The sequence below is a fragment of the Varroa destructor genome, unplaced genomic scaffold (genome assembly GCF_002443255.2).
Source record: "Varroa destructor unplaced genomic scaffold, Vdes_3.0 BEIS01000002.1, whole genome shotgun sequence".
NCBI lineage: Eukaryota > Metazoa > Arthropoda > Arachnida > Mesostigmata > Varroidae > Varroa > Varroa destructor.
This window is the reverse complement of record NW_019211455.1, coordinates 11,150,658-11,175,763: the sequence shown is the minus strand read 5'-3', so window position 1 is coordinate 11,175,763 and position 25,106 is coordinate 11,150,658. Positions and strand designations below refer to the sequence as shown.

The window sequence follows — 25,106 nt, the reverse complement described above, 5'->3', positions numbered from 1 at the left end:
GAAAATATTGCCGTTACGTACTTACGACGTACCAAAAAAAATATATATACACATAAATATTCGTCCGCTGTCACTGATGACACGTCGAAAGATGTGATTCCTCCTTCAAAGCTCCGTACAATGCGAAGGGAGTCACGGTCTGATGATATACGCGTACTCGCGGAACGGCACACTAAATCACTAATTAACTGGGAAGCTGTTATTTTTTCTTGGACCAAACACATCTTCAAAACGTTTGGGTCCATTTGGCCATGAGCATTTGAATGTAACCTCAGAGCCTACAAGCCGACACGATCTGCACGCATTCTAGTAATAATTGATATTTCACAGTTTGTTGAACATATCGAATTAAGCGAGTAAAAAAGTATCGGAGCATTGTCGTTTCTTCATCTGACTGCCCAACTACGTCTGGAGTTCGCAAGGCACCGCGTTTATACTAGTAAACAATGAACGATCGGCGGTTATTTAGTGTTTTTTGGCCTGCGCTTAAAAGTTTCACTGCAGCCTAGTCAATAATCAAGCTCAGACGATTCTGAAATGTAATCTCGGTACACAGTAAGAAGAACAATGAAGGTTTGTTTGAGGATAACTTGTCGATACCTGAAAAACCAGTCATCTAAAATATACCGTCACCAACTAGCATCCATAATGCCATCGATTTCATCAAAAAAGCGGTTCCGCTCGGGAGGAAAACTAAGACAATTAGAAATATAGAATTATGTTATGTCATAATTAGTTTACAAGTCCTATAGAGCACGGTGTGTAGATAGCAACAACGATAAATAGCGGACATGCCTTACCTCAATGTGGGCATATTTTGCTGTGAACTTATCCAAATACTAGAAAATATAAAACGTTTTTAGTCGCTGATCCTCAGCTATTTCTTTTACACTAGACCTTCATAGTTCAACATTTTCTTGAGGACCTGCCAGGTTAGTACGCTTAATGCAAGCAACTTAGAACGACCGAGTAGGACAAAAAATTGTTAGACTGATGTCTACGGCCCTTAGCCGGTTTTGTAATTATTGCTCTGGCAGGGAGACAAATGGCCACGATAGCATTGCAGTATGGCAAAAACGATGCTTTAATTCGGGAGGTGAGCTTTGATTTCCATGGCCATGTTCGTCACTAAAGCACCTATGCGGCTATTAATTAACGTCAATTGAAATATTTGTTCCTCAATAATAAAGGCTTGCAAGATAGATTGTGATTCATTTCAAATCTGTATCTCCCTAATCGAGTTTACACATTATTTTTCTCACTTTCGCTGTACCGCCATCTATACATTAGTAGTTCAGTATGAAAGCTGCCTTCTGCTTTCTTGAAAAGACCAAGTATCTACCCGTAGCAAACATCCAGGTCGAGGATGGCTGATCGAATAACACGTTTCTCTAAGACACCGAACGTCGATGGCGTCGTGCACATCTAACATTTCTCGCGATGAGAATCACGAACCACACAACTTCACGAGGGGATCGCTTTTGGCACTTCGGATCATTTCTTCAAATGTTCGGGCTAGACTATTGCTAGTCGACTCGTTACGCTGGTTCCATTTTGCCTGCGGGAATTACGCGAGTAACGGCATATTCGCATCTATGTCTCTCGGCCAAGTATCGAGCTAGAATCGTACCCCTACGGAACGCCTTAGATATTTTCCGTTTATATTATATGATTATGTAGTAAATCAAGCGTTACCTGAGCGTTTCTATTTCAAAAAATAGGCATTGTTATTTCCTCTACACCATAGGAGTTGCAGCAACATCTAGGCAAGGATATGTAAAAACGGAGAAATCTAAGTTATATACTCGAATTTGAGAGTGTTCTTACGTCAGTCGCCTCATCTGCATTTGAATAATCCTCTTGTGGCTTCCCTGTAAGTAAAGATCGCAAAAATGGAGTGGATGCCTCACTCCGTCTGCGCTTGTTACGAATAAGATCAACTTTTTATTTCTCGACTATTTTGACCTTATGGCAAGGAAGATGTTATCGTCAGCCTACGTGGTATATTCGTGGGAGGTGGGGTTTTAGGTTGGGAACACTCAAGGGTATCCATCAAATATAGATGCGAATATGACAGCATGATTAGAAGGGTAAAAACTGTATGAAAAAAAGTATGAGTGAAAGCAATATAGTAGCTCTTGTATAGAACTACTCACGAGTCCCCTATCTGCATTTAGTGCATGGAAAGCCCATGTCGTTAAATTCAAGCGCAAACTTTATAGCTATCACAAACATTTGCACTATACGTACTACACTATTAATTAGTTAAATTCTCTGTACTTTGAAGCCATGTCTATCAAAAGCATGTATAGACCCAGTGACAAAGTGGCATGTTTCTAAAATTGTACGAAATGACTAGCCGTATTCAACAGGAATCTGCCCTCTCTATTGCCAAACAGGACGTGGGTATACAAACGCGGACCTTTCATGTTCATGAATAACCAGCTTCGAAGATGTCTTCCTTCCACCCGTTTAGAAGGTTTTTCTCGTAAAAAAAGAACACTGAATTTTGCAAGTATCTTGTAAAGCATACTTCTTTACGACGCTATCGCAAGATATCCTATCGCATGCTAGCTCATGGTACTTCCGATTCTCGAACTTGTTTACAAAAGTGACTAATGCAGCCTATGTAAAGGCGGCTGTTTCACTTAACGGTCAACGTGCCCAAAACATTCTCGCTGCCCTGATAAGTCTATCAATAATATATAGGTAAGAGACTTCCTAACACTATCAATAGATCGTAGACCTTTATCAGATACATTTGATTGGAGCATAATGTCGAAGGTCCGGCTAACAATACGCTCGTTGTCACACTTGAGAACGAGTAATGAAACTATAGGTTGTTGAATTATTTAATTGCTTATCAAAGTCGTGATGATAAAAACCGGCACACTGGCCTTTTGTAAAACTGACTTCTCGTTTGATCAATTTGACCTTGTTCTGAAAATTCGAACCTATTGCAACATGTGAAAATATTAAATATTATCGCTTCGAAAGTGACATCATAAACACCGGTATTGTTATTGATAGCTAGGGTCTCATTAACTGCATAACCGCCCGAAGCCATTGTAAACAATCTGTGCTACCTTTTGCGGAATAAGGCAATCTCTCTCTCATAAGAATGAATGTTTGGACCCGATAAGAGTATTCATTAGATTGGCTATTGTTTGGGAAATCTCAAGGATTTGTCACGTCGACTAAAACTAGCTGAGAAAGCGCGGCTTCAATGACCGGTGGTCTTAAGGAGATCGATGCAAAAGATGATAGTATGCTTGTTTAGAGCACAGTGTGCCTTATTCAATGATAAGTGTTAATAATGTTTAGAGTTTGCCTCCAACATTCCACAAATCGGTTGTGCTTTTTCACTAGTATGCTGTATATATATATATATATATTAAACGAAACACTAATATCAACAAGCTTCTATTTAATAAGCGGAAAAAACGCATGTACGCGCGCACAGCATTGGTACACAGGGCGGTGTTCTAATGTAACCTCATTTCAAAGAAGACATTAGCCTCGTCTCCCCTCAGCCCGTACACCTGGCCAGACGCTGCTTCAGCCCATAAATCGTGTTTCTAATCGGACGGTATGGGGTCACCACGGCAGCAAGATTCTCAAGGGCCCTGCGCTGGTGTTGGATCTATCCTGTTCGGCGTCTGAAGCTCCCGTGAATCTGGCTAATGTAGATACCCTTTATAGCGTGGTCTGTTTGTGTGCAGGTCGCAAAGATCAAGTCAGTGGCTCGATGGATCGCAACGGACCGAACGTGGCCTCGCAGTTTACCAGGTGGCGTCTCTAGTAGTCAGCCTAGTTACCCTCGTTTCTCCATGCACGTCAGCATAGCTAATGTAATCAACGCGCTTGCTTATCAGCCGAGTAAACTAGCTAGTTAGCGAAGGGCAGACAAAGTGATGGAAATCGGAAGCGGTAACTATACTAGAGGTCCGACTGCATGTAGATTCCAGATGCCGCCAGATGGGGCGAGGCGTACGAAGTCCTCTCTGTCTGACCCCAGTTCTCACCCGGATTAGCTATAGAAGCATCGTACGGTGTGGCCACGTCGGCTGATGCGGCGACAGCAGCTAGGAAATGAATCCACAGGCACGCAGACTGTCGTTATTGTGTCTAGACAGCCATGGAACACGAGCTAGAGTACAGTAATCTACGTCGTGATTCGCGTTGGACCTTTCTCGGTGGTTTGGAAAGAAAGCTATATACGTAATCAGAGAGAGGGAGAGAGAGAGAGAGAGAGAGAGAGAGAGAGAGAGAGAGGGGGGTAACTGTTAGATGTGGCGTAAGTGACACTCCCTCTGTCCGTGTGAAGAAATAACTTTTAAGGCGAAAGTAACGAAGGGGACGAGTTAAACTTTGAGACGCTCGGCTTGGTGTATCAAGCAATGAGAAAAATATAAGATTAAGTTCAAGGTTGTTCAGTCGTTCAAAAGCTGTCTAGTAGGACACCACCGCACGAGTGAGTAGTCACAGTAAACGGTCCACCTGCTATTGCTGCCACTGTCTGAAATAACGTTACTGCAGTCGCTGCTTGTTTTAGCCCTGGACCCAAATCGTCAGACATTGTGGGTCATGGATGCCCGCTCGCTTGCTCGGTAAGTCAGCGGCAGCGGCTGCTTGGCCAGAGCCGTATATCATAATGATGAATCTAGTCCTGGGTGCGACGTTGCTCAAAAAATACGTTATCATAAATTTTCCTTGTTAGCTTGCCTAGCTTTATTGTTCAGCGGCCTTAGCTTTTACATTAAATATGAAATGCGTTCATGCAGAAAGGAGTAAGCGTAGAATCGGTCTGGGATCATTTGAATGCAAGCTCTTGATAGTATTCTTTCCGGGCACTAAAAGCGTCTAAAAAAATCAAATATGCTCAAATTGTAATCGGATAAAGCTTCATCGTCATCATGAAAGCAATCATGAAGTCCTGCCGTTTGCTTCGGGCCAAACCGACAATATCGTTATTTGATTTCGTACCTGTTATATGACCAGCACCACAAGGATAGACAGGTATGGAGCGCTAAACAAACAGGGCTTCTGGAACCTGATACCGTGGCCTACAAACTTATGTTTATAGTTTATTACACAAAAAGTTAAAATAACTTAGATAAAAGTTAGTTAGATAAAAGCTAGATAAGAGCCTTTTCAGTACGACTCATATACTTCGAGGTGGCTAGGTAGCAAATATTGCACAGACGCTTCCCCTTCTGAGTGGCCTTTGCGAACTCAGCGGAACCTCAACTATACCTCGCACACGTGCACATCATGTGAGTAGCCTAGGCTTTTTCCTGTCCTCTCTTGGGAATTCGTAAGACGATGTTCCTTGTCCGACGTAACAATCTGCATGCCTTTGCGTGGCTTCTCCGCCATCCCTGTCTAACGACATGATGACAGTCATATTAAAGTCGACGCAGCCTGTCAATGGGGCGAGCTAAGCGAACCGTCTGCACCCTCAAACCGCTAACTATGTGCTTCACTGAAGAGCAGGAAGGCAGGCGAAAGGGGAGACGACATTCTTATTGCAGAAAAAGTTAGTTTTTTTCAGCGACCCGCAATTATCATGTCTAAAAATTACCAACACAAGCCGTACGACGGTCGTCCGGCTTTGTATTGCTACCCCTTTTTTCTACGTGTTTTAAAAAGAAAAACTGAAAAAGCTTGTGCAAGGAAACAGCTGTTGGAGTTTGGCTTTTACACACGGAAACCATATCCGATTTGGCTTCTTCTAGCTAACTTCTGCGTGGTGTATTAATGTTGCTAGTTATTTTGTCAAAACGTTGAAAATACCAAAAAGACTCAAAAAGAGTACATAACTAAAAAATGGATAAAAGTTTTCTTATGTTTTACTCACGAAAGCATTTCATGTCCATATACCGATCTCGAAACCTAGAAGGAGTGATGTCTAAAGCTCGTTTTTTCTTCCGGCGTTCAAGGAAATGACTGATAATTTAAATGAGGTAATAAAGTCACCTTTAACTTAGAGTAGCGAAATAACCATAATGAGCTACGGAAGCAGTAGGAATATAAGAAAACTTACAGAAAGGAATGAGAGCTCTGCTATCGTCATAAGAATACGACAGTGAAATATCATCGGAGTTACCAAGATAAGGTGATAGGCTTATTCAAATAATGTGAACAGATCGGTGGAACAGGATAACTGAAAAAACACGACAGAACGATGCCACTAGTAGGTAGTGCAGTGGGTTGCCGAAAGGCGGTCGGAGAAGAACTTCATCAAGGAAACACAATAAATCAACGGGGACTACTGCAACGAACGACAGAATGCCGTGTAAGATAGAGCAACTATGACGAGTTCTGGGTCAGCATTTCGGATCAGCTCAAGTAGGTCTAAACCCGCTTTACGTTAGAAAAGCTACTGGGACAGTGTGCATAGGTAACGGCTTGCTTGTCACACAAATAAAGTGACGCCAACCATTCGGTCTCTGTAATTACTACCAATAATAATAATAATAGTATGACAACAACGCCACCTGTTTAGCCTGTTATTTCATAATGATGGATCAATATTATTTAATGAGATAATTGTTTCCAATGTCTACCACAAACAGTTGCGTCCTCTAAAGCAGTGATACGGTTGACGTTTCATATACGCAAGTAGAAGGGTACCGCAAAGTTGTTTTAGGTGTGAAAAAAAATCTACTTTGATAACCATTGCTCTATTGTTAGATGGGATCTTGACATATTTGTTTGATAAAAAAAAAAAAAAAACAAAGGCTAAGACTAAACGTAAGAAGTTTCTATAACTGCATTTTAGAGATGTTCAAATATATGATTTCAGGAGACGATTATATTTTTTCAATTGAGCTTAAAAGTCGTTGGCCTAACTTCTGGCTAACCGTTTGAAAACACTATTTATTTTCCTTTATATTAAAATAATTAGGAAAAGTATATGAATAGGAGCCCACGAAGGGACAAACTTAAATTAATCCACACCTAAGGGCAAGGACAATTATAAGGTAGAAAGGTCTCTCTAATTTTTTTTTTTGTTATTAGTCTATTTTGGTACCATGCATACGCAAACATAAGCAGATTTACTGAGCGCTTCGTCAGCTTTGGTCGGCTATATCCTATTATTTACTATAATAGTAATTACATTTAGAATAGATTAGATGCTAAACCGAAGATTTTATGCTAGCTTTTGTTTATCTTATTTATTTTTTAATTTTCAATCTTTTTCTACTTAGTCTTTTATATAAATTTTTAACTAACTTAAATATTTAATTGTTGCAATAATTAAAGGTTGCTAGATTAATTATTACATTTTAGGTAACCCACATTATCGACTACGGTGCAGTTAATATTTCCACACGATATTTGGTAGCTATTAAAAATACCGACACGAAAATTTTGCCTATATATACATATATATATATATATATATATATATATATATATATCTAGGTGTCTGAACCTCCTAACTACTGCAGCTCCTAGCACCATCCAGTCCATTCCGGCTCTACCATTTATACTAATAGTGATTACTGATACTCCAGACAGTTTAACCGTTGTTTTGTCTTTGAACGCAGCAGTACTATGCGAGAAACAAAATTGATTTTTTTAGTGCCTATTTACTTTTTTTTTGCGTATTTTGTAACTATACTCTTGAACGGCATAGATATGCATTTGCCAACGCTGGCCAGCTTTGAAGGCGCGAAGGGACACAGTTCGAGGAGAAGTAAACAATCGAAGTATTGCAAATGTATGATACAATGTTAAATTTTGCCACTAACTAATTCAAAATAGTCACTATACTTCTTTTTATGGTATCTTCTAGGCATGAAGCAATGTTCTCCTGGAAGGATGGTTCCTAGATGTACTTTCAACGGTGAGCATGAAATGGTTTTTTTAAGTCTACCGAATGTACGTATACTGGGGGCAAATCTTTAATAATGTTTTCATCATTTATTATTGTATGCCAGCGTATAGACGTACTGTAGAATTACCACGTTGCCACCACAACGCTGTTAGAGGATGAATTCGAACTTGGATCAGTTGCTATTCGGTCGTAAACGATAGGTACTACATGCAGCACGCAGACGTCGCCTACAATAACATAAAAGTTGCGGATATAAATGGCAGCGAACTTAAGGCTCATATAGGGACGTGATTTCGAAAATTAATTAGTATCATCTAATAGAACATCGGTATACAATTCAAGATACCTTTTACTTTTCAATGGATTTTAAAAATTGTTTAAATAAATGTAGGATACATTTGGTTATTAAAAGTTATTTTCTTTTTTCCAGAAAAGTGCGCTATCGACCCAGTGATTTTTTTTTTCAACTTTCTAAACGCCATACATTGGTACCTCGTAAATAGTTCTCACACACGGCGAAAGAGATCTTAGTTATGCCGGTTGAGTCATCCATTTGGGCCTTCTAAACTAAAAAAACATACACCGGATACTTAGATCCGAGTTTGAAAGATGGTGGTACTTGTGTCAATATAACATTTTAGAATAACGCTATACGTAAAGCAACTGTGAATTCTCGTTTAAGTTAAAACATGCTTCCCTAGATAAAAACGCCGGACCTGGCAACAACGAAGCATCTGTAAAGGTCTATTTAAAAAAAAAAAACTCTTAGCGCTTTATGCTAGAAGCAGAAGTACAGTCACTTGGTTGCAAGCGAGCATGACCTAACTATTATGGCGATACAAAAAACAAAACTCACTTGGAGATTAAAAATTGTACTATCTAAATAGGGGAAACTAAGCAATCACTCAAAGTATAGGCGAAATAAGCATTTTCTAACCGAAGAACAATATTGCCTAGGCATCTGAGTAAAAAGATTTTTACCCATTTACTGAGTTCTTTCTGAGAAAGTCCTACGATAGTTGTACCATTAGAAGTTATAGTGAGGAATGTAGCAACAATTCTAATGTAGGAACACTCGTTTGGAGGCCGTATGGCTATAAGGCTGAGCGTGCCTACCTCACAATTTGTGCAAGTGTGACTCAAGTTGGAAACTGTGAAGGGACAATAGGCCAAGGGTCGATTAAGAAGATATATTCCACTCACAGATTGTGCTGTTAAACTATCTTAGCACCATTTAGCTATATCATCAATGGCCTCTTGTACGGATGACTGCACTTGAGAAATATCAATGCAACTACATCAGCTCGTTCGTGATCACAAGACCCTTCTATAGATATTTAAAACGTTAGCGAATGACATTCTCAATATGAGAACAAACATGCAAAACCAAATGGTCTGGAAACTTCGGTAACATCCGAAGAATATAACATTATACCCTCAACAGTATTGCTGACTTGATCATAAGGGTAAGTAGCCGAGCATGTACTTCGAAGGCAGATTGTCTAGACTGAGGTTGAAGAAGCCTATGGCCAACTTTATTCAGTGCTTTTGCAATGCTGAAGCGTACACAATCAAAAGCTTCGCAGTTCAATTCAACCTCGATGTCCAACCCTGAACTGATTCAACTATCTGGGAAGCGGCAATTGATTGGTATCTGGTGAACCTAGGCTAATGTTCATTCTATTCCTAAAGAGCAGCTTAGAATTTTCTGAAATCCAACGACCTTGTAAAAGCTCTCTGAAATTAGGCATTTATAATATTTCCGTGATAAAATTATAGTCGATCAGGAAGCTTAGACGAAGATCTTGAGTATTATACCTGGTGTTTGTCGTTGACTCGTCCTTTCCAGCATATGAGGAAGTGTATTTGTCTATGTTTGGTTTCGAACCCACACCGATTCGCCTGTACCTATGTGTAGGAGATAGAGATACACACACATCAGTGCTACATCATTGCAAGGACCGTAAATCACTTATATATAGCCTTGCGGGTTGACGTGTTCATGGCTATACGCTGTGTGAGACACAAACGTAAGTGTTCAATTTAACTTTCCAGATGAATATATATATATCACTTACAACTTGAAGAGAAATCATTGCAATTGACAGTACCAACAAAAAGTTGAAACAGACTAGTATTTATTTCAAGCTATAAATGGAAGATTGTTCGAAAAGCTATCAGCAAGAATGACTGCGTTCGAGGTACTACACGGGTACTATTTTGACTAAAGAAAAAAAAATGTACAAGATTCTCACTGGGCATGAGCATTACCGCGATCAGTGCTAGATAGATAGTAAAATACGCACACTCCCGAAAGCTTCGCCATTGCTAAGGATAGCCTCATCAACATACTGGGGGTAACAAAAACTTATGAAAAGTCTGAAAAGGTTACATCTGTACAATATACATGAACATATTAAAAGACTGCTTCCTTCGGGCTTTAAGGTTTTTCAGGAATCTTAAAGAATTTAGTGAAAGATAGTTTTCGATTTGCGACGTGTTTAACCATGTTGGCATGGTGGAATTTCGGTCGTCGATTACGGCCGAAGAAAAACAGTTAAATGTTTAGTACATTTAGGCAGACAGACAGAACAGAGGATCCTATCTGCGAACAGTTTTGTTGGGCATATGGAGCTCTATACAAGTCATTCCGTCCAGGCTACCCCGACAACAAAGATCTTCTCAAAACATTTCGACTGGAAGCAGCTTATCATGAATAACTGAAAGGACGCCCAATGTATTGCTTCAGTCTGGTTTGTGTCGTTTAGGTTTATATATAGGGTATGTTTTTGAAAATAACTATATCGGAACCACCATTCTGATTTGACTTCAAAGGACTTGTGCCGACACTGGCAAGCTAAGCAGGACGAACAAGGCCTTGATTGAATCGAAACAGGCCTATCCTTTTCGGTCAGTCTATACAAAAGATCATCTTCTCAGCACAAATTGTCCAAAGGTAACCCTCTGGGTATATTAGGTCAGGTCAAAATTCGTTCTCTTTGCCACAAACAGCCCTATAAAGAGCACTATATAGAGCTGTTGACTAGTCGAGAATAATAATTTTCCAGAATGATACAGGGTAAAAACAACTTTTTCTGTTAATACAATTCAGTAATCGGTTCCTTAGTTCGTTAAATCGTACCAGTTCGACGACCTCATGATGCCTGCCATCAGTTATATTGTCTGTCACAAATGATATACAATTAAGCAATTTGTCGGTCAATTCCTTTCTTACTAATTCCAATCGAGACTCAGATCTACGGTGATGATCTATTTTTTCAGCATTGATTAGTTGTTTTTGCTTTTTGTCGTTTGTTGTTTGACAATTGTTTATTTTTTGACAGTAGGCTGACAAGAAATGCAAATTCTCAATTTGTAAAACTATCAAAATGATCCCGCCTATTTTAATAGGTATACTAGTAGCCTTGGAAATAGTGGCTGGTTGTGGCTGTTCATCTGTTGAACTGTCGTTACCTTTTCTGAGCTGAAGTCACACGCCTTTTGACATTTCAGTATAACGCATCCGTAAATAACGAACTAATGGCAAACACGACGCTCACACGTGTTGCCATAGATAGGTTAAGAAACACAAACACTCGCCGATCTTACAATCGCACCCTAGCGGACGTTTGCTGATGTGAGCTATTGGCTGGCAGAACGGTACAACAGTCTTATTCAGATGTATAAGCGTGTTGCACCAGAGTGCGAAGCGGGAAAAAAGAACAAAGGAACGAACGCTGTTGCCACAGATCAGTTAGATACAGTATGACGTCGTCAGGGGGCGAGAAGATCGGGCCGTCCGCCCGGTGAAGGCATACGTGCTCAAAATGCGCTTTTTAACAACAATAAATGATAGCAACAGGTGCAGTGCGCAGGCTCAAAACATAATATCTGCGCTCTCGTCTGGAAGAAGCATTCGAATGAACGAGCGCACGAACTGAGAATAATGAAGTTCCGCTAGCTTGCTTTCGCCATGCATTTGCCCTCTCCGATGCCACGATGGGCTTACAGCTACTACAGCTGTCTATTACGTCGTGTCGATGGTGTTTCTTATGTGCTCTAGAAACGTGTGTTTTTCGAGGTGAGGCAAGTATCCGGACGTAGCACCCTGTTGAAAAGCTAGTTCAACAAGCAGCGGAGTCGCATACAAACACCAAGTAGCAATTAAGTTATTAGGTAAGATTACTATTAAGAATGTGCTCTGCTTGATGATCGAGTGTTTGTTAAAGGGCAAAAAAAGAAAAAAAAAACTGCCTTCCTTCTAAACACAGTCATGTAACGAGGATTTTAAATACTTCCTGACGATATCTCAAATGATAAACGTCACGAAATGGTTTCAGTGTCTCTAGCAAATATCGAAAGGCATACTCGTGGCGCGCGGATTCGTAGATCCCTGTTTGTTTAGCAGAATGATCATGTCATTGTTAAGATGTTCTAGTGCCTTATATTATAGCAAAGGCGATTTGGGGATGTAGAGCCGTGGCGCGGGGTAGATGTTGGCCTCTAGGACCGATTCGCGAAGTGGATTAACACTTGTTCGGTCCAGGGAAGCTGGGGTAACCTGCTGAGCCGAGCGAAACGGATAGACTTTAGTCGCATTGGGTGGTAAGCTGAGAAAGCTAATCCTTGTTGCTATTGAAGGTGCTGCCAAAAAAAGGCGTTTTCGCTGCATTATTCAAGCCCGATGAATTCCAGTACAAGCTGTACTAATTGACATTGGATAATCTCATGAGAACTTTCCATTTAAGAAAACGCTCTTCTAGTCAAAGTACTATGCATAAACATACGTACACAGGTTGACTGGTTTAAAATATCGCTATTTGTGATTGGGCCGGGGGGATCATGCTTTGGGCAGGGATTACGCTTCAAGAAAACTTTATCCTTTTCGTCCACTAGTAATTGCATTTAGAGTATGTGCGGTTACCGCACATTGTTGAAGTCTATCGGCTGTGAAATACCAGTAAAAATACCTCAGTGATGAGTCTGCAAACGACTTTGAAATATTTTGTGTTAGAGTGATGTTTGGTTAATCTATTGCTCGACGTTTGGGAGTCATCGAAAGCCAAACGTTTTTCGAAACGGGGTCCTATGGCGGTACGTTTTAGTTATCGGCCTTCTTTTTTTTGAAGTTGAATAGTATCAGCTTTGTGTCCACGACTGGGAGACGTCTCGATCAATCGATCACAGTGTGACAATGGGATCAGGTCTATAGCAAAGATTATATTTAGGTTACATCGGGCTTAGATCGAAGGTGGCCGTAAGGTTGCACAGCTTCGGTGTGGCCTTGTACTAAAGCTTGATGGTTAATCATTTTCATCTGCCGTCCCAATCAACTCTATTTTGAGAATCTGAAAGCTAACGATATTCTTCCATCGAAAATATTTGACAGGAAGGTCAGCCGAACGCAATATGTATGAGGTGAGGCGTCTAGATACGGACCCTTACTAATTGATCTAGACGGTACAGGCAGACAGGTAGTTGAACGAAATCGTTTTCATATGTTAAAAATATTATAGCTAGCTACAATTCTGGGCCTATCATAAATTAGTTACTTTCAGAATATTCTTTCTTCGGTCCGCAAGTGATTTTTTACGAATAGTAACCGTGTATCAAGTGACATTGCCGTCATTAAATGTTTATTACGTACGTTACATACAATAAATTAACCAAAAATGTAACAGATCTAAACTGTCAATTGAAAAATTTAAACGGTGCAGAAGAGCTAAAAAGAGCAATCTGTCTCAAATAGACTACTAACGTTTTGAGTCTGTCGGGACAACCCAGTCAGGATCCGGTATTCTTCCTTCTGAAACGGTTATTTGGATTGGATAATAGCTGATTTTCAGTCAAATAGTGACACTTTGTCTTATCTAATCGTTATAAGGTTGCTATTTGAATCTAAAACAAAATTGGCTTTATTCCGATACCAAAGAGGGCAGGTAAACGTATATCCGGTATAAAAAGCAGCCAGCCAAAGTTTCTTTGAATTTGAGATATTTACCCTATATGTACATAAGGTTCGCACAAGTAACTCTGGCAAAGTTTACGCTTAAATAACTTCTCAGCTACAAGCCGCTAAGAGATCAGATTTGGCTGGTCTTCTAGAAACTTGTCAGTAAAAACCGGTTGAGTTCACCCCAGCAAAAACGAATACAAGGCAGGAACATCTCCTCGCCTTGAAAAGAACACTTCATAATTAAACTTTTGATTCTTGAAGACCATAGCGCTGTAGAAAAGCATCCAAGATCAATGAAGATATTAGGTACGGAGGCCTTGGGCGAAAGTGTAGTACGTGAATGATGCAGGCGTTTCAAAAGCGAAGACTGCAGTGTTGAAGATTAGCGAGCAGGTGACCAAATGTCGGGACCCGAAGGACAAGCACGCATTGTCGCACTTTAATTTAAAGCCTAAGTACCTGGTCGATAAAAACTGGCATTTCACATGTATATAGGTGTCATTATGTGTTATTATTTGACTACTAAATATGCGGAAAGTGGTGGGTAATTGGTGCCCCATGAATTGACTCCAGGCAAACTGGTAATGTTTGTAATAGATCCTATGGATAATTCGCGGAAGTTTACTCAACAAAAATCCCGCTGGGAGCGTACGGCTGCCATAGACGACGCATATCCAACCTCCACCGCCGGCCGGAGAAGGCCCATGCAAAAGAATAGCGTCGTCTTGTATCGAGTTCGATGACAGTGTCGTGTACGTTCGTACGTGAAGTGAGGACAACACTTGCAATGGGCGTCCTCCCGATCTGAACTACATTACGGGGCTTTCCATGCTCTAACGAGGGCAACCGGTGGGCAAGCATATTCCACTGTCGATTTACTTCGAGAATCTATATATCGAGAAATTACGGTTGTCCATAGGCTGTCAGAGCGCTGGGACGAGTGGATAAGAAGTAAAGTTCTCGCATACATTAAAAATTCGTTGTTTTAACCTAATTTGAAAGTGATTCAGCTCAAGTCCGTCGGATTCGTCTGTAACATCGCCTAATATAAAATATGATGTAAACTGGCAGGTCAGTCTTACACCTTCATATCGACCTGAATTCTTTAGATGAACTATTCATCTTTCAGTTCTGCAAAAGAACACTGTTTTTTTTTCCTTTTTCCTAGTAATACATTTCTAATTAATAAAATATGTATTATATGGTCAAGGATGTCACAAATCCTCAAAAGTATGTTTTTCAATAAAATAAGATTTTTTTATGGTTAATTAAGAATTATCTTAAACACGTACCGTTTTAACATCATTTCAAAGAGTTTCAACTGTCTAATTTATCCGGTTCAACTTTACGTCTAAACAAATAGGGCATTATTAGTAAACTGTAACATAAAGTATTTTCTTAGTTCTAACTTCAGATGAGATACTTTTTTGTCCGTACCGTTCTGTTTTTTTCTTACTTTTAACATATGATCTGGACTTTTCCATATATTTTCTACAAACTGGCGACAAGCAAGCAAGATAGTCGTCATACCGAAATATCTATCAATATAGATATTTTGTGTTTCTTCTCTAACAAATTCACCTTGGATTCTAGTTACATTATGTCATTATTGGTTGCATAAATTGAAATATGATTTTGAATTACCTCAGCATAATGGCCAGCAGTAAACGCATGGAAACAAAACTTTAGAAAACTTGATTTCTCGATATCACAGAGTCAAAATGTTTCAAGACCGTGCGAATCGGCGGGAGTGCGTCTCTTTCTGCAGTCATGTCTGAGAACTGTTGATCATTGTACCTGTATGAGCAGCAATTACAGGAGACATTTAAACAGTTAATCACGTTGCCTATTGCTCTAAAGGGTAGATAGCTGGGACGTTCAGGAACTTACACTTCCTAGTAGGCGAGTTGGCTTCCATGCCGCTGGGAAGTTGCGGAATTCGAGGGGCGCAAGTTGAGGACGCATACCAGCGCCTGCTCCATTCACCGAGTCCACTCTTTCGAGAATCAGCCGCTCCCACGCGACGTCTGATTCTTGGTTTGTCCTTTTCTACGCTAGAGCTTCGGCAGACAAATTGACTCCATCGATTGCACCCGCAAGATTTCTACCGTATTCGTTTACGACATAGAGTTTCCTGTGTAGGGTTAAGCTCTCGGGCTTGTATTAGCAGATAAGGACAAACTATGGGTACCTAATGAAGACTCGAAAAGCAGCTGGGCTTGTTAAACTAAATGTTTCCAATACCAAATCCAAAACATCATTTCAGGAAAGAAAACATACACAAAAGGCTATGTACTGAAAAATGTTGTGCTTCGTAAATGAATAATTGCATAGACATGGATATATTGGTTCGCGCTATTTTTATCCTTGTAGTTTGAATAAATAGGCCATATGAAATTACTAGTTACTTTTATTCCTTCTGCAAGCTCTTTAACGTTAGGATGCTTCAAGTGCGGAAAGAATATATACATTGAGGTACCGCCATGATCTGTTTTGCATCTGTTTAAAGATGGCTATCGAGTAGCGTTAGGTAGCGTTGTGAAGCTGCACATTTCCGCGACCAGTACAATCGGTGTACGTTAAGAGACAATGATAAGTTTACATTTAACTGAACGCCATACGTATCGTCTTGACACTGGACAGCTTTTACAATACAAATTTGCGTAATGTAAAACCACTATGTTTACATGTAGATAGGGCATATGCAATAGCGTAAATTATACATAAGTATGTGTTCATACAGTTCGAAAGCTAGCAAAATGTCAGCACGAATCGTTAATAACAGGTGCCGTATGGGAATAAGACATGGTGCCTTTTTCCGTGTTAATATATGTACATTTCGTCGAATGAATGCCGATGAACATTCGACACTAATGGGAAAAAAAGGCCCAATTTCGAACTCATACAACTGCCCAGTCCTGAATCTAGCTATCCGAATTTCAGCAACCTGCTATGCATACGTTCGCCATATCGATGTCGACCAATGTATTTGTCCTTAGATTAATCAAAACCTCGTCTTTCCCGCTCCACGCAATACTCTAAACAATATGATGAAACGTCAATACTGTGGGTTACTGATCGCTCGATCTACCAAAGCCCGAATCACTAACGCGGTCAACTGGACGGCTCGACCTTCGGCTGAAGAAGGTTTGGGTCCAGGCTCCGCCAACGCCATAACTGGCAACTCAAAAGCAAGCCACATTCGATGTGTGTATATTATATTAGTATTAATCACTCGCGTAGAAAAAAATAAGCTATCTTTTTTATCGAATTATTTTGAGATGATTCGAGTAGAATAAATTGACGGGCCGCAATGGATAGTCCATTTGAAACAAACGTACAGCTATAACGGAACGAGAGTAAACCCGAGCCCTAATTTAATCTAGTTCGATATATGTGGCACCACCAGTGGGGTAAGTGAAGAATATAAATAGTTGGCCTAAAGCTTGCATTGGCATGCGTCGTTCGAATAGGACCAAAGGCAATCGGTACGAGCGGGATCGCTTTATTGTGAGGTCTGACGTGTCCACGACGTGAGCTACGTAAGGTTGTTGTTGCCGGGCAACATCGATAACGGTAAACTCATCAAACAGTTACATTCTGCATCAAAAACAATTAGATCTGCTGTCGGCGATCGTTCATTCTCTTCTCGTCGTATCTAATCTCAAATTGTCATGAGCCAAATAATTAAAGCAACAGATATGGCTTCTAAAATCATCGCTCGTAATAGATAACCAAGTATCGCGCATGTTCAGGTTGAAAGCAAAACGATAGACATCTTTGTTTGTCATCCTCGAAATCAAGCAGAAAGAAAAACTGACAAACACGTTATCCGCTAACTAGGTCTTTCAACTTGCTAACGTCAAGTTTCAACATGTAATAATGAGTGCTGAAGAATATGACATACTACGTGTTTTCAGCGTTCGTTCCAATATATATGTATGTATGTATATGTATACACGATATTTGTTGCACGTATCAGCGTTCGTCCATTACGGCTAAAGCGTTTTAGCTACATTTTTCACAAACTCCAGTTCCGGATATAGTTCAGATTCGATGACGTTTGAAATAGAAAAACCGATCTGTCATGATCAATTTTTCTTTATTATTCAATGTAAATATCCGCTTATGGTACGAATTGTATAAACAAATATATTGATCACAAGATGTATATGTCGCAAGGTCGGGTTATCCGTATTAGATCCATGTGAGGCTATACAGTTTTACGAAATACCTATTAACATCGTTCGTTTCACTTACGAAACAAGGTAAATTTTTAAAAACTTTTCCATGTTTGACCATCCAGCTAACTCGTGAACAACAGGCCCTAGTAGGGGTGCTAAGGGATGCAAAAGATCTGCAAAGCCACCTATTTAACCCTGCCCAATTGCCAACAATAGATACCATCAAATGATGTCAACTATTAAAATTCCACAATGGCAGTTACAAATAAAATATCTTTGGGAAGATTTTTTCCCGTTAAAATTCTAGCTACATCGACCTCTGTGCAATGCTACTTACTCAAATAAATTGCTCGTTATTTTTTCTGTTCAAAACTGTAGCAGACTTCAATATAACGTTATGTTAGCAAAATCGAGTTATTTTTGCTTGTTATATTGTTACTGCTATTGTTGTTGCAAGCAGAAGGAGTAGTCTGGTGTAAGTCTCAATAAGTAATCAGCAGGCTAAGGACCTAAACTCGTTTAACGGTAGAAAGGGCAGAAAGTGAGAGAGTGCTACTAGGGCGGGAAACATGATGCGAGAGCTGAAAGTTGCAAGGGCGGCTATATACCGATAGATACTGGCCTCTCGCTAAGCCCTTGAGCAATTGCGCCGGCGAAGCTGCTACCTGCTTTGGCTGCTATTAGTGTTGTAGAGATGGCATCGTAGGCCAAGCCCTTAGCCTACGACAGATTGTCCCTCGGGCCAACTAGCGACGGTAATAGACAACAGGGCTACGATGAAGTCGTATGGATAGGCACAAGTCGAGGCAGAGCGAAGCAGCATTGCCTCACTCTCGGCCGGACATTCCGCCTTACGGTAGGTCAGGGTAGGTCGCACCGCTGTGTTGGGTAGGTCAAATCTTGTCGATCGCCCGATGCTGCTACTACTGTCGCAATTCACACTTATAGCCTCATCTCTGGTTTGCTAGGGCTGTGTTAGTTCATTTAACCTGCGCGTATGCGTTCTGCCTCGGGGCAGGTTGACTAGGTCACAAATAAAATCGTACTGGCAGTGCCGGTTGTCGTAACGGTGACGACAGCTGCTTCAGCTGCAGGAAAACCAACAACGAGTAAGCGACTACGGTCAAGAAAAGGACCTCAAAAGCGCTGTTCGACCCACTTTTGGGACAAAAGTGGACAGCGAATAGCGCTAGCAGAAGAACCAGCCCAAATGGCAGAAAACCCGCCGTAGGTACCGGTAGTCACAGTAGTAGTTGCAGCGTCAGCGTAGCGTTCTAGAAGCAGACAATTACAATCCGGGAAGCAATATACAGGCGTGCTAGAGGGCACGAATGTGGGCAGTTGGCAAACGTCGCTTGACGCGCCATCGCATTCGCGGATGGCTAGAGAAACGGCTGGGACTAGACAATGATGGTAAGACAGATGCGCTAAATGGACTGCTACTGTGAATAAAATTCGCTGAAGGAAAGCATGACGTGGCCTAGGTCAAAACTTGATTCGACGACAAATCGGTCTAGAAGTTGAGGAACCGTCATAGCGGTGCCAAATTTGACGGGAGAATACGCAGTTACAAACTTGAACTAAAAAAGCGTAACCGTTGGGAAGTTTATCGTTTACTGAAAAATTTCAATGCTGTTTTTTCATGTCTTTTTTTGCGTTCCGTAGTTCCCTACTGGGTAATAATGCGTGCCCGAATAAGCTGAGCTATATAGACATGTATCATAGTAATCTCAATTGGTATATATATCATATATAGATATTGGTTTTTAAAATCAATATAATTTTACTCTTATTCACGAAATCAGAATGACGTTCCGCCTTTATAAGAAGCCCTTGTAAAAACTGCAAAAAACAGCTTATCTATTGTCTATTCGGCATATTTATTAGTATGGATATGGACGAAAGATAGCGATTTATTTGATATTAAATAAATATAGATAGGATATCTTCAAGTGCAGAAATAGGTTTCCCCGTTAGTAGATTGGAAAGCAAACGCTTACCATTTGTTGTATTATGGGTTGTTGCTTTACTGGCAAACCAATATCACTTTCATGTTGTAGGTCATCTTTGCACAACGTACATCCGTGCTTTTCACTGGGGTCAGCCTCTCCCTTCTTGTTACAGCGGTATAGATTTGGCACCGTACCTGCAGACTTGCGGTATATTAAGTTGTTTAACTTACGTGACCTCAGCATCTGTACCCCTTCGTATTTTTAAAAGTCAATTATAAATGGACTTTTGCTACGACAAAACAAAAGCTATTATAACCAAAAACCAGTCATCTAGTCTATGAGTTTATAGAATATCATAAAGGGCGCACACATTGATGAAGCCTATTATTTCATACCGGTTGAAACATGAAAAGGACACAACCGAGATGCCATACGTATTATGGTAAACTATAATAGAATAAATATATAGTTGCATTTGCCCACTAGTAACAGAAGCTATATTTGCCCTATCAATCGTACTTTCCTATTGTTTTTCCATGGTCTAAGCCTCTGTCGTATATATCAACCTCTATTTGATATGGTTGATAATAAAAACTAAAAACAATAACTAAATTTCGAATAGGCAAGTGGGTTTTTCTTCAACGAAAAGGAAGAGTTCGCTTGCAAAAATAGGTATACTAGAGACATAATCTTTGCCGAAAAAGACACTATTAAATTGACGTACCTTTGTGTACCGACTTTGTTTGACTGCCATAACTACAGCTATTTGTCCCTTCTTTCACAGTCTGATCAAGGCTAACCTGTTGTATATGAGCCAATATAGAAATCCACAAAAAAATAGTTCCTAAAAAGCTCTCATTCAGCAGTTAGAATTTTACCTGTACTATGAAGTAATTCTGTTTGCCTTTCAAGCATAATTCACACAAACCCTTACGCAGACAATGGAGAGGTAGCTGAAGACCGACCGCCGAGCAATATTTCCAGACGAGTACACGGCCGAACTTTATGCTGGGTGCGCTACCACAATTGCGCTGTTAGTCTGTGGCCATTTCTGCCGCGGCGTCTAACCGGCTTTCCTGGGTTATAGAAGCTGAAGGTAGGCGTGAAAGAGCAGTGGTTGGCGACTTTCAAAGTGAATTGCCGGATGCGTCTATGGGTTTTCGAGTCTTCGAGGCGTCGATCAGTCGTTGGGCGTCTTTTGACGTAGTGCGAAACGGCTAAGCAGGTACATTTCTATGGAGTGTGTGCATGTACGTTTGTCTGGAAGATCATGGAAAATTGTGAGTGTGCGTTTCTCGTTTCGCTTGCAATACACGTCGAAGATGCGTTCCTTTCTTCCAGAGTTTTTTTGCCAGATATAAGGGGTATAATGGCTGCGTTGGCAGGGTAACAAAGCAGCGGCAGTTGTTTCTGCGCCGCAAAGAATACACGCTGCAATCCCAAAAAAGAAATGTTGATAGAGCTCAAGTGGGAAGTCAGAACAACGGATACGTCATGGTTCACGAAAGCTTCCAGTAGTAGCGGTAGCAGTCGCCGCCATTGCCGAGGTAGAGCTCGGCAGCACCAGACGCATCTACTTTCCACTCAATGTTGGGATTAAACCCTGCAGAATTCAGTCCTTACTGGTTCTCTGCTAAGGAGGTTAGACTGTGGTAAGCTTGCAGTCGCAGGAAAAGGTGAAAGCTGCCGACTCACCGTTATTCGACGTTACTGCTATTGTTGGTGCAGGCTTTACGATGCGTTGTGCTACCGAGCTGTACCTTTTTCATATGCCTTCTTTAGGCTTAAAATCCATAGCGGCAAACTCCAATCGTCTACCGCCTTGGACACATATTGTGGGGTCACAAAACAGGCAGCGGAGAGAACTGAAGAAGAGTCGGGAAAGCAACGGATGCAAGGCAAAATAAATGGGTTAATGCCATCAGAAAGAGTATCAGTAGCAGGCGAGTTGTATGCGACAGCGTCCTGTAGCACGCTAGCAGCAAGGACCTCTGGTGGATGCGCTATCACGTGCGTTCGCTTCAGGATAGATGGGTTGGGTAGTTCTGGATTGCGCAACGAGACGACACTGACAACGAGTCGTATGACGTTATGTGGTGGATGCTCTGCATACGATGGCTTTAAAGCTGTAGCAAGCCGACAGACAGACAAACAAGATGAATTTAATGCTGTTTGAGACGGCAAGAGACATTGGCAAGAGGACGTGAATGGGGGTCGATCTCGTTGCGAGGCTCGGGTTCAGAGCATGGGCGCGACCAGATCTTGCTTGCTCCTTTTTCCCAACTATATATATATATATATACACGTATGATGTCCTTGCAATACGGCAAAGTTTCGAGATTACGTGCTTAATGTTAAGGTTATACATAGGTGGTCATGCTACACCTCTAGCAGGAGTGTTTGTCTAATGCAACCATGTTGTGTCTATGTGTATCGTATAAAACGAGAGAAGCCAGAGAAGAAATCAAGGCAATGCCCTTTGTCAGGGCAGGTCGACCAGCGATGAAGCATAGCCAGCTGACGGAATGAGTGATGCGCGAGAGGCATAATAAACGAAAGCGTTGGATTTGGGGCATGCAAGACTTAACCGCGTATAAACGTACAGAGGCTCCTGGCAATACCGCTAGGTCCGAAAAACGTGGAGACTCAGTAGAGGGGTTACGGCGCTTGAAACTAAAACTATGTGAGCGTCATCATTACTGCCTTTTCGGCCACCACTACCAGCCTTTGCTTCTGCTTTTTCTGCTGCCGCTTCTACTGTTTTTCCTGTTTTGCAGCCGGCGCTGCTGTGTCGTCTGGCTTCATCATAGATTTTATTTCCTGTGCGAGCGACCCATGACAAATGTTTGGTCCATGCGCCTGGTCATGTGCCCGTCTCCCAGTGATCCACCGGTTCCGGCTGCACCAAACAGTGTCTCGCCGTTAAGGTCGATTCTTTTTGCTTCAGTCGTATAAGTGAAAGAAACTTGCAGTCGTGGCAGCTGGGTAGTGCTCGACCACTTGGTTGGTTGGGATCAGTAGAAACGCTGCGGTGTAGCCTCGGCCGTAACTCGCTTGAATGAGGAGTAGCAATAACGGACCGGGAGAAGCAAGCCAGATCCTGGAGCTATAGCTAGCACTTAGAGCGTCCTGAGCACAGAACGGAACTGTGCAGCAAAACGAAATAATTGTTTAAGATGAAGGCCAGCAGGGTACCGAAACGTTGTGTGCCGCTTTGTCGTAACCCGAATTTGATACTCCCCTCTTTCAGCCATTTCAACGATCGCAGAAGACTTTGTCCCCAAGTTTCTACAGTTTTCTAGCCCAACGTGGGAGTCTACGGACGTGGCCGGTTATGTGTGTACGTGGGCCTGTACCGTTGGAAAACGACGGACGGACGGCCCGGTTTGGCCTGGTCGTAGTAGAAGCCGAGAGAACCAGACTCGGGATATGTTTCTCAAACTTTCTTTCGAACCGCCGAAGAGACCGGGTAAAAGAGATGGCAGAAAAAGAAAGGAATTGAGAAGGAAAACGAGGGGTTGAGCAGCTTCGAGAAGGAGCAAGAAGAAGCAGTAAAAGACGGTGCTATTGCCTCCAAAGGGCAATGGCAATAGGGGCGCAGCTGGTGGGATTAAGTAAACGTGCCGAAACGACCGGCGTATAGAAGGGGACGCACGAACTGGCTTCGGCTGAGTGGAGAAGGAAGAAGATGAAAAGAAAAAAACGGTAAGCAAAAGGAGAGAGACGCAGGGAGAGGTCAAAATGGTGAAGAAGGGAACGTCGCCGACGGAGTGGAGAGGCTTTTGGTTGGCAGACGCTGACTGGTCGAGCGTTTTAGGGGCCTACCGTGATTGGTCGACGCGAAGCTATGCCTGGTGGCCTCCTTCGCCTGTCTAGCCTAGCCCCGCCAGGCCTCCGGGGAAAGCTGTTGTATGGATGGACGCACTAACCGACTGACCGACGTACATCCCCTCATCACCGGTCGCGCTTCATCTTCTTTCTTCCCATTGTTCTCCTTTTTCGTCTTCTGCTGCAGCTGCTTCTGCAGCCTTCTAGCGTTCGCAAAAAGGAACATTGAAGGCCCAACATTTGCCCTTGATTTGCCAACCCTCGCCAGCGGATGTTCGACCAACGTACTGACGATGGCCGATGCCCTAATAACGGCGCTCTTGTTATTCTCACGAATGAGGGGGCGGGAGGGTCAACTACAATGTTGGCGGCCTCTCGCTTGCTTTTTCTACCGCCGGCCTTTTAGTGTTAGCCACTACTTTTTGCACATCATTGTCTTTTCTTGATGGAAACTATACGTTCCGTGTTTCTGATATGTTTGTTCAACACGCTGCCGACTGCACGTAGACCAAAGAAGACGGAGCACAAAACGCAGCCAGCAGCGTTTCCCGGAACACGTAGCAGTGACATATTACATGATGCGTTCCTAGAGGTGACATGCATCTCTCTAGCAGGGCCTCAGGCATGGTTATCTCCAGTGTACAGTCGTAATCGGTGAGATGGTAAAACGGCTGCGACGGAGATCTCGCGTCACGTTGATATGGAGACACGAAATTGCTTATGCCTTGAGAAGTGTTGTGTGTGTAAGAGAATTCGTTTCTATCTCAACACTGACTTAATCGTGTACACACACGCTGCTTCTTCAGTCCGTCAAAGTAATATCATACTTGTACCGGTTGTGTTTTAAGAACCTGTAGACGGAAACCCTATTTGGACAAATTAAAGTTTTCTGAGAACATATGCTTCTACGATATTTATCATGTCCATCCGTGTCTTGTTGACATCATTAAGCTGCTTACCAGATATAATCATTCTAGCTGTAATTGTGATGCACTTTTCTAACTAGACTAACACTGTTCAGCACAATTGGACGTAAAATAGTCGATCAGAACAAATCGCGCTGAAACCCAACAAAACCGGGACTGAGAAAATGGTCCTGTTTGGTCGTGTGTGGGGATTGTATACCGCATTGAGACACTACTGATATTGGTATTGAGGCACCGCAGCATGATGAAATTACCCCAGCTATTTCTGCAGCCCCTATCGCTTTGCCACTAGTCTCAATTTTTCTTTCCATTCGTTGCACCACTTCGCTACTGGAGAGCTGTTGTCGTCTTTTCAGGAGAAGCCAGGCAAAAGGGCCTGTGAACGGTGTGTGAATGAACCCACCGTTATTCTCG

At 41.7% G+C, this 25,106-nt stretch overlaps 1 protein-coding gene across 28 annotated transcripts in view; it reads right to left on the bottom strand.

Annotated features, from left to right (window-relative positions):
• The window catches only part of LOC147757365 (uncharacterized), a 40,101-nt gene extending 15,928 nt beyond the window's left edge, over positions 1–24,173 (bottom strand). For 10 of the 28 annotated variants that reach the window (XR_015321964.1, XR_015321963.1, XR_015321966.1 and 7 more), the window contains exons 1-3: positions 11,321–12,266; positions 9,665–9,754; positions 7,963–8,073 (exon numbers count right to left, since the gene is read on the bottom strand). Coding sequence is in view for 7 of the 28 variants with exons in the window: in XM_086981194.1 (XP_086837320.1) it covers positions 1,448–1,558; positions 1,828–1,871; positions 9,665–9,698 (189 nt within the window). In the remaining 21 variants the exon portion in view is untranslated. Of the gene's footprint in view, positions 1–1,342; positions 1,559–1,827; positions 1,872–5,366; positions 5,386–7,962; positions 8,074–9,664; positions 9,755–11,320; positions 12,267–15,446; positions 15,600–15,692; positions 15,937–19,986; positions 20,140–20,872 lie in introns of those variants that run through there. The other 18 variants (XR_015321977.1, XR_015321979.1, XR_015321974.1 and 15 more) reach the window with 10 other exon arrangements.
• Between the last annotated feature and the right edge of the window lie 933 nt (positions 24,174–25,106).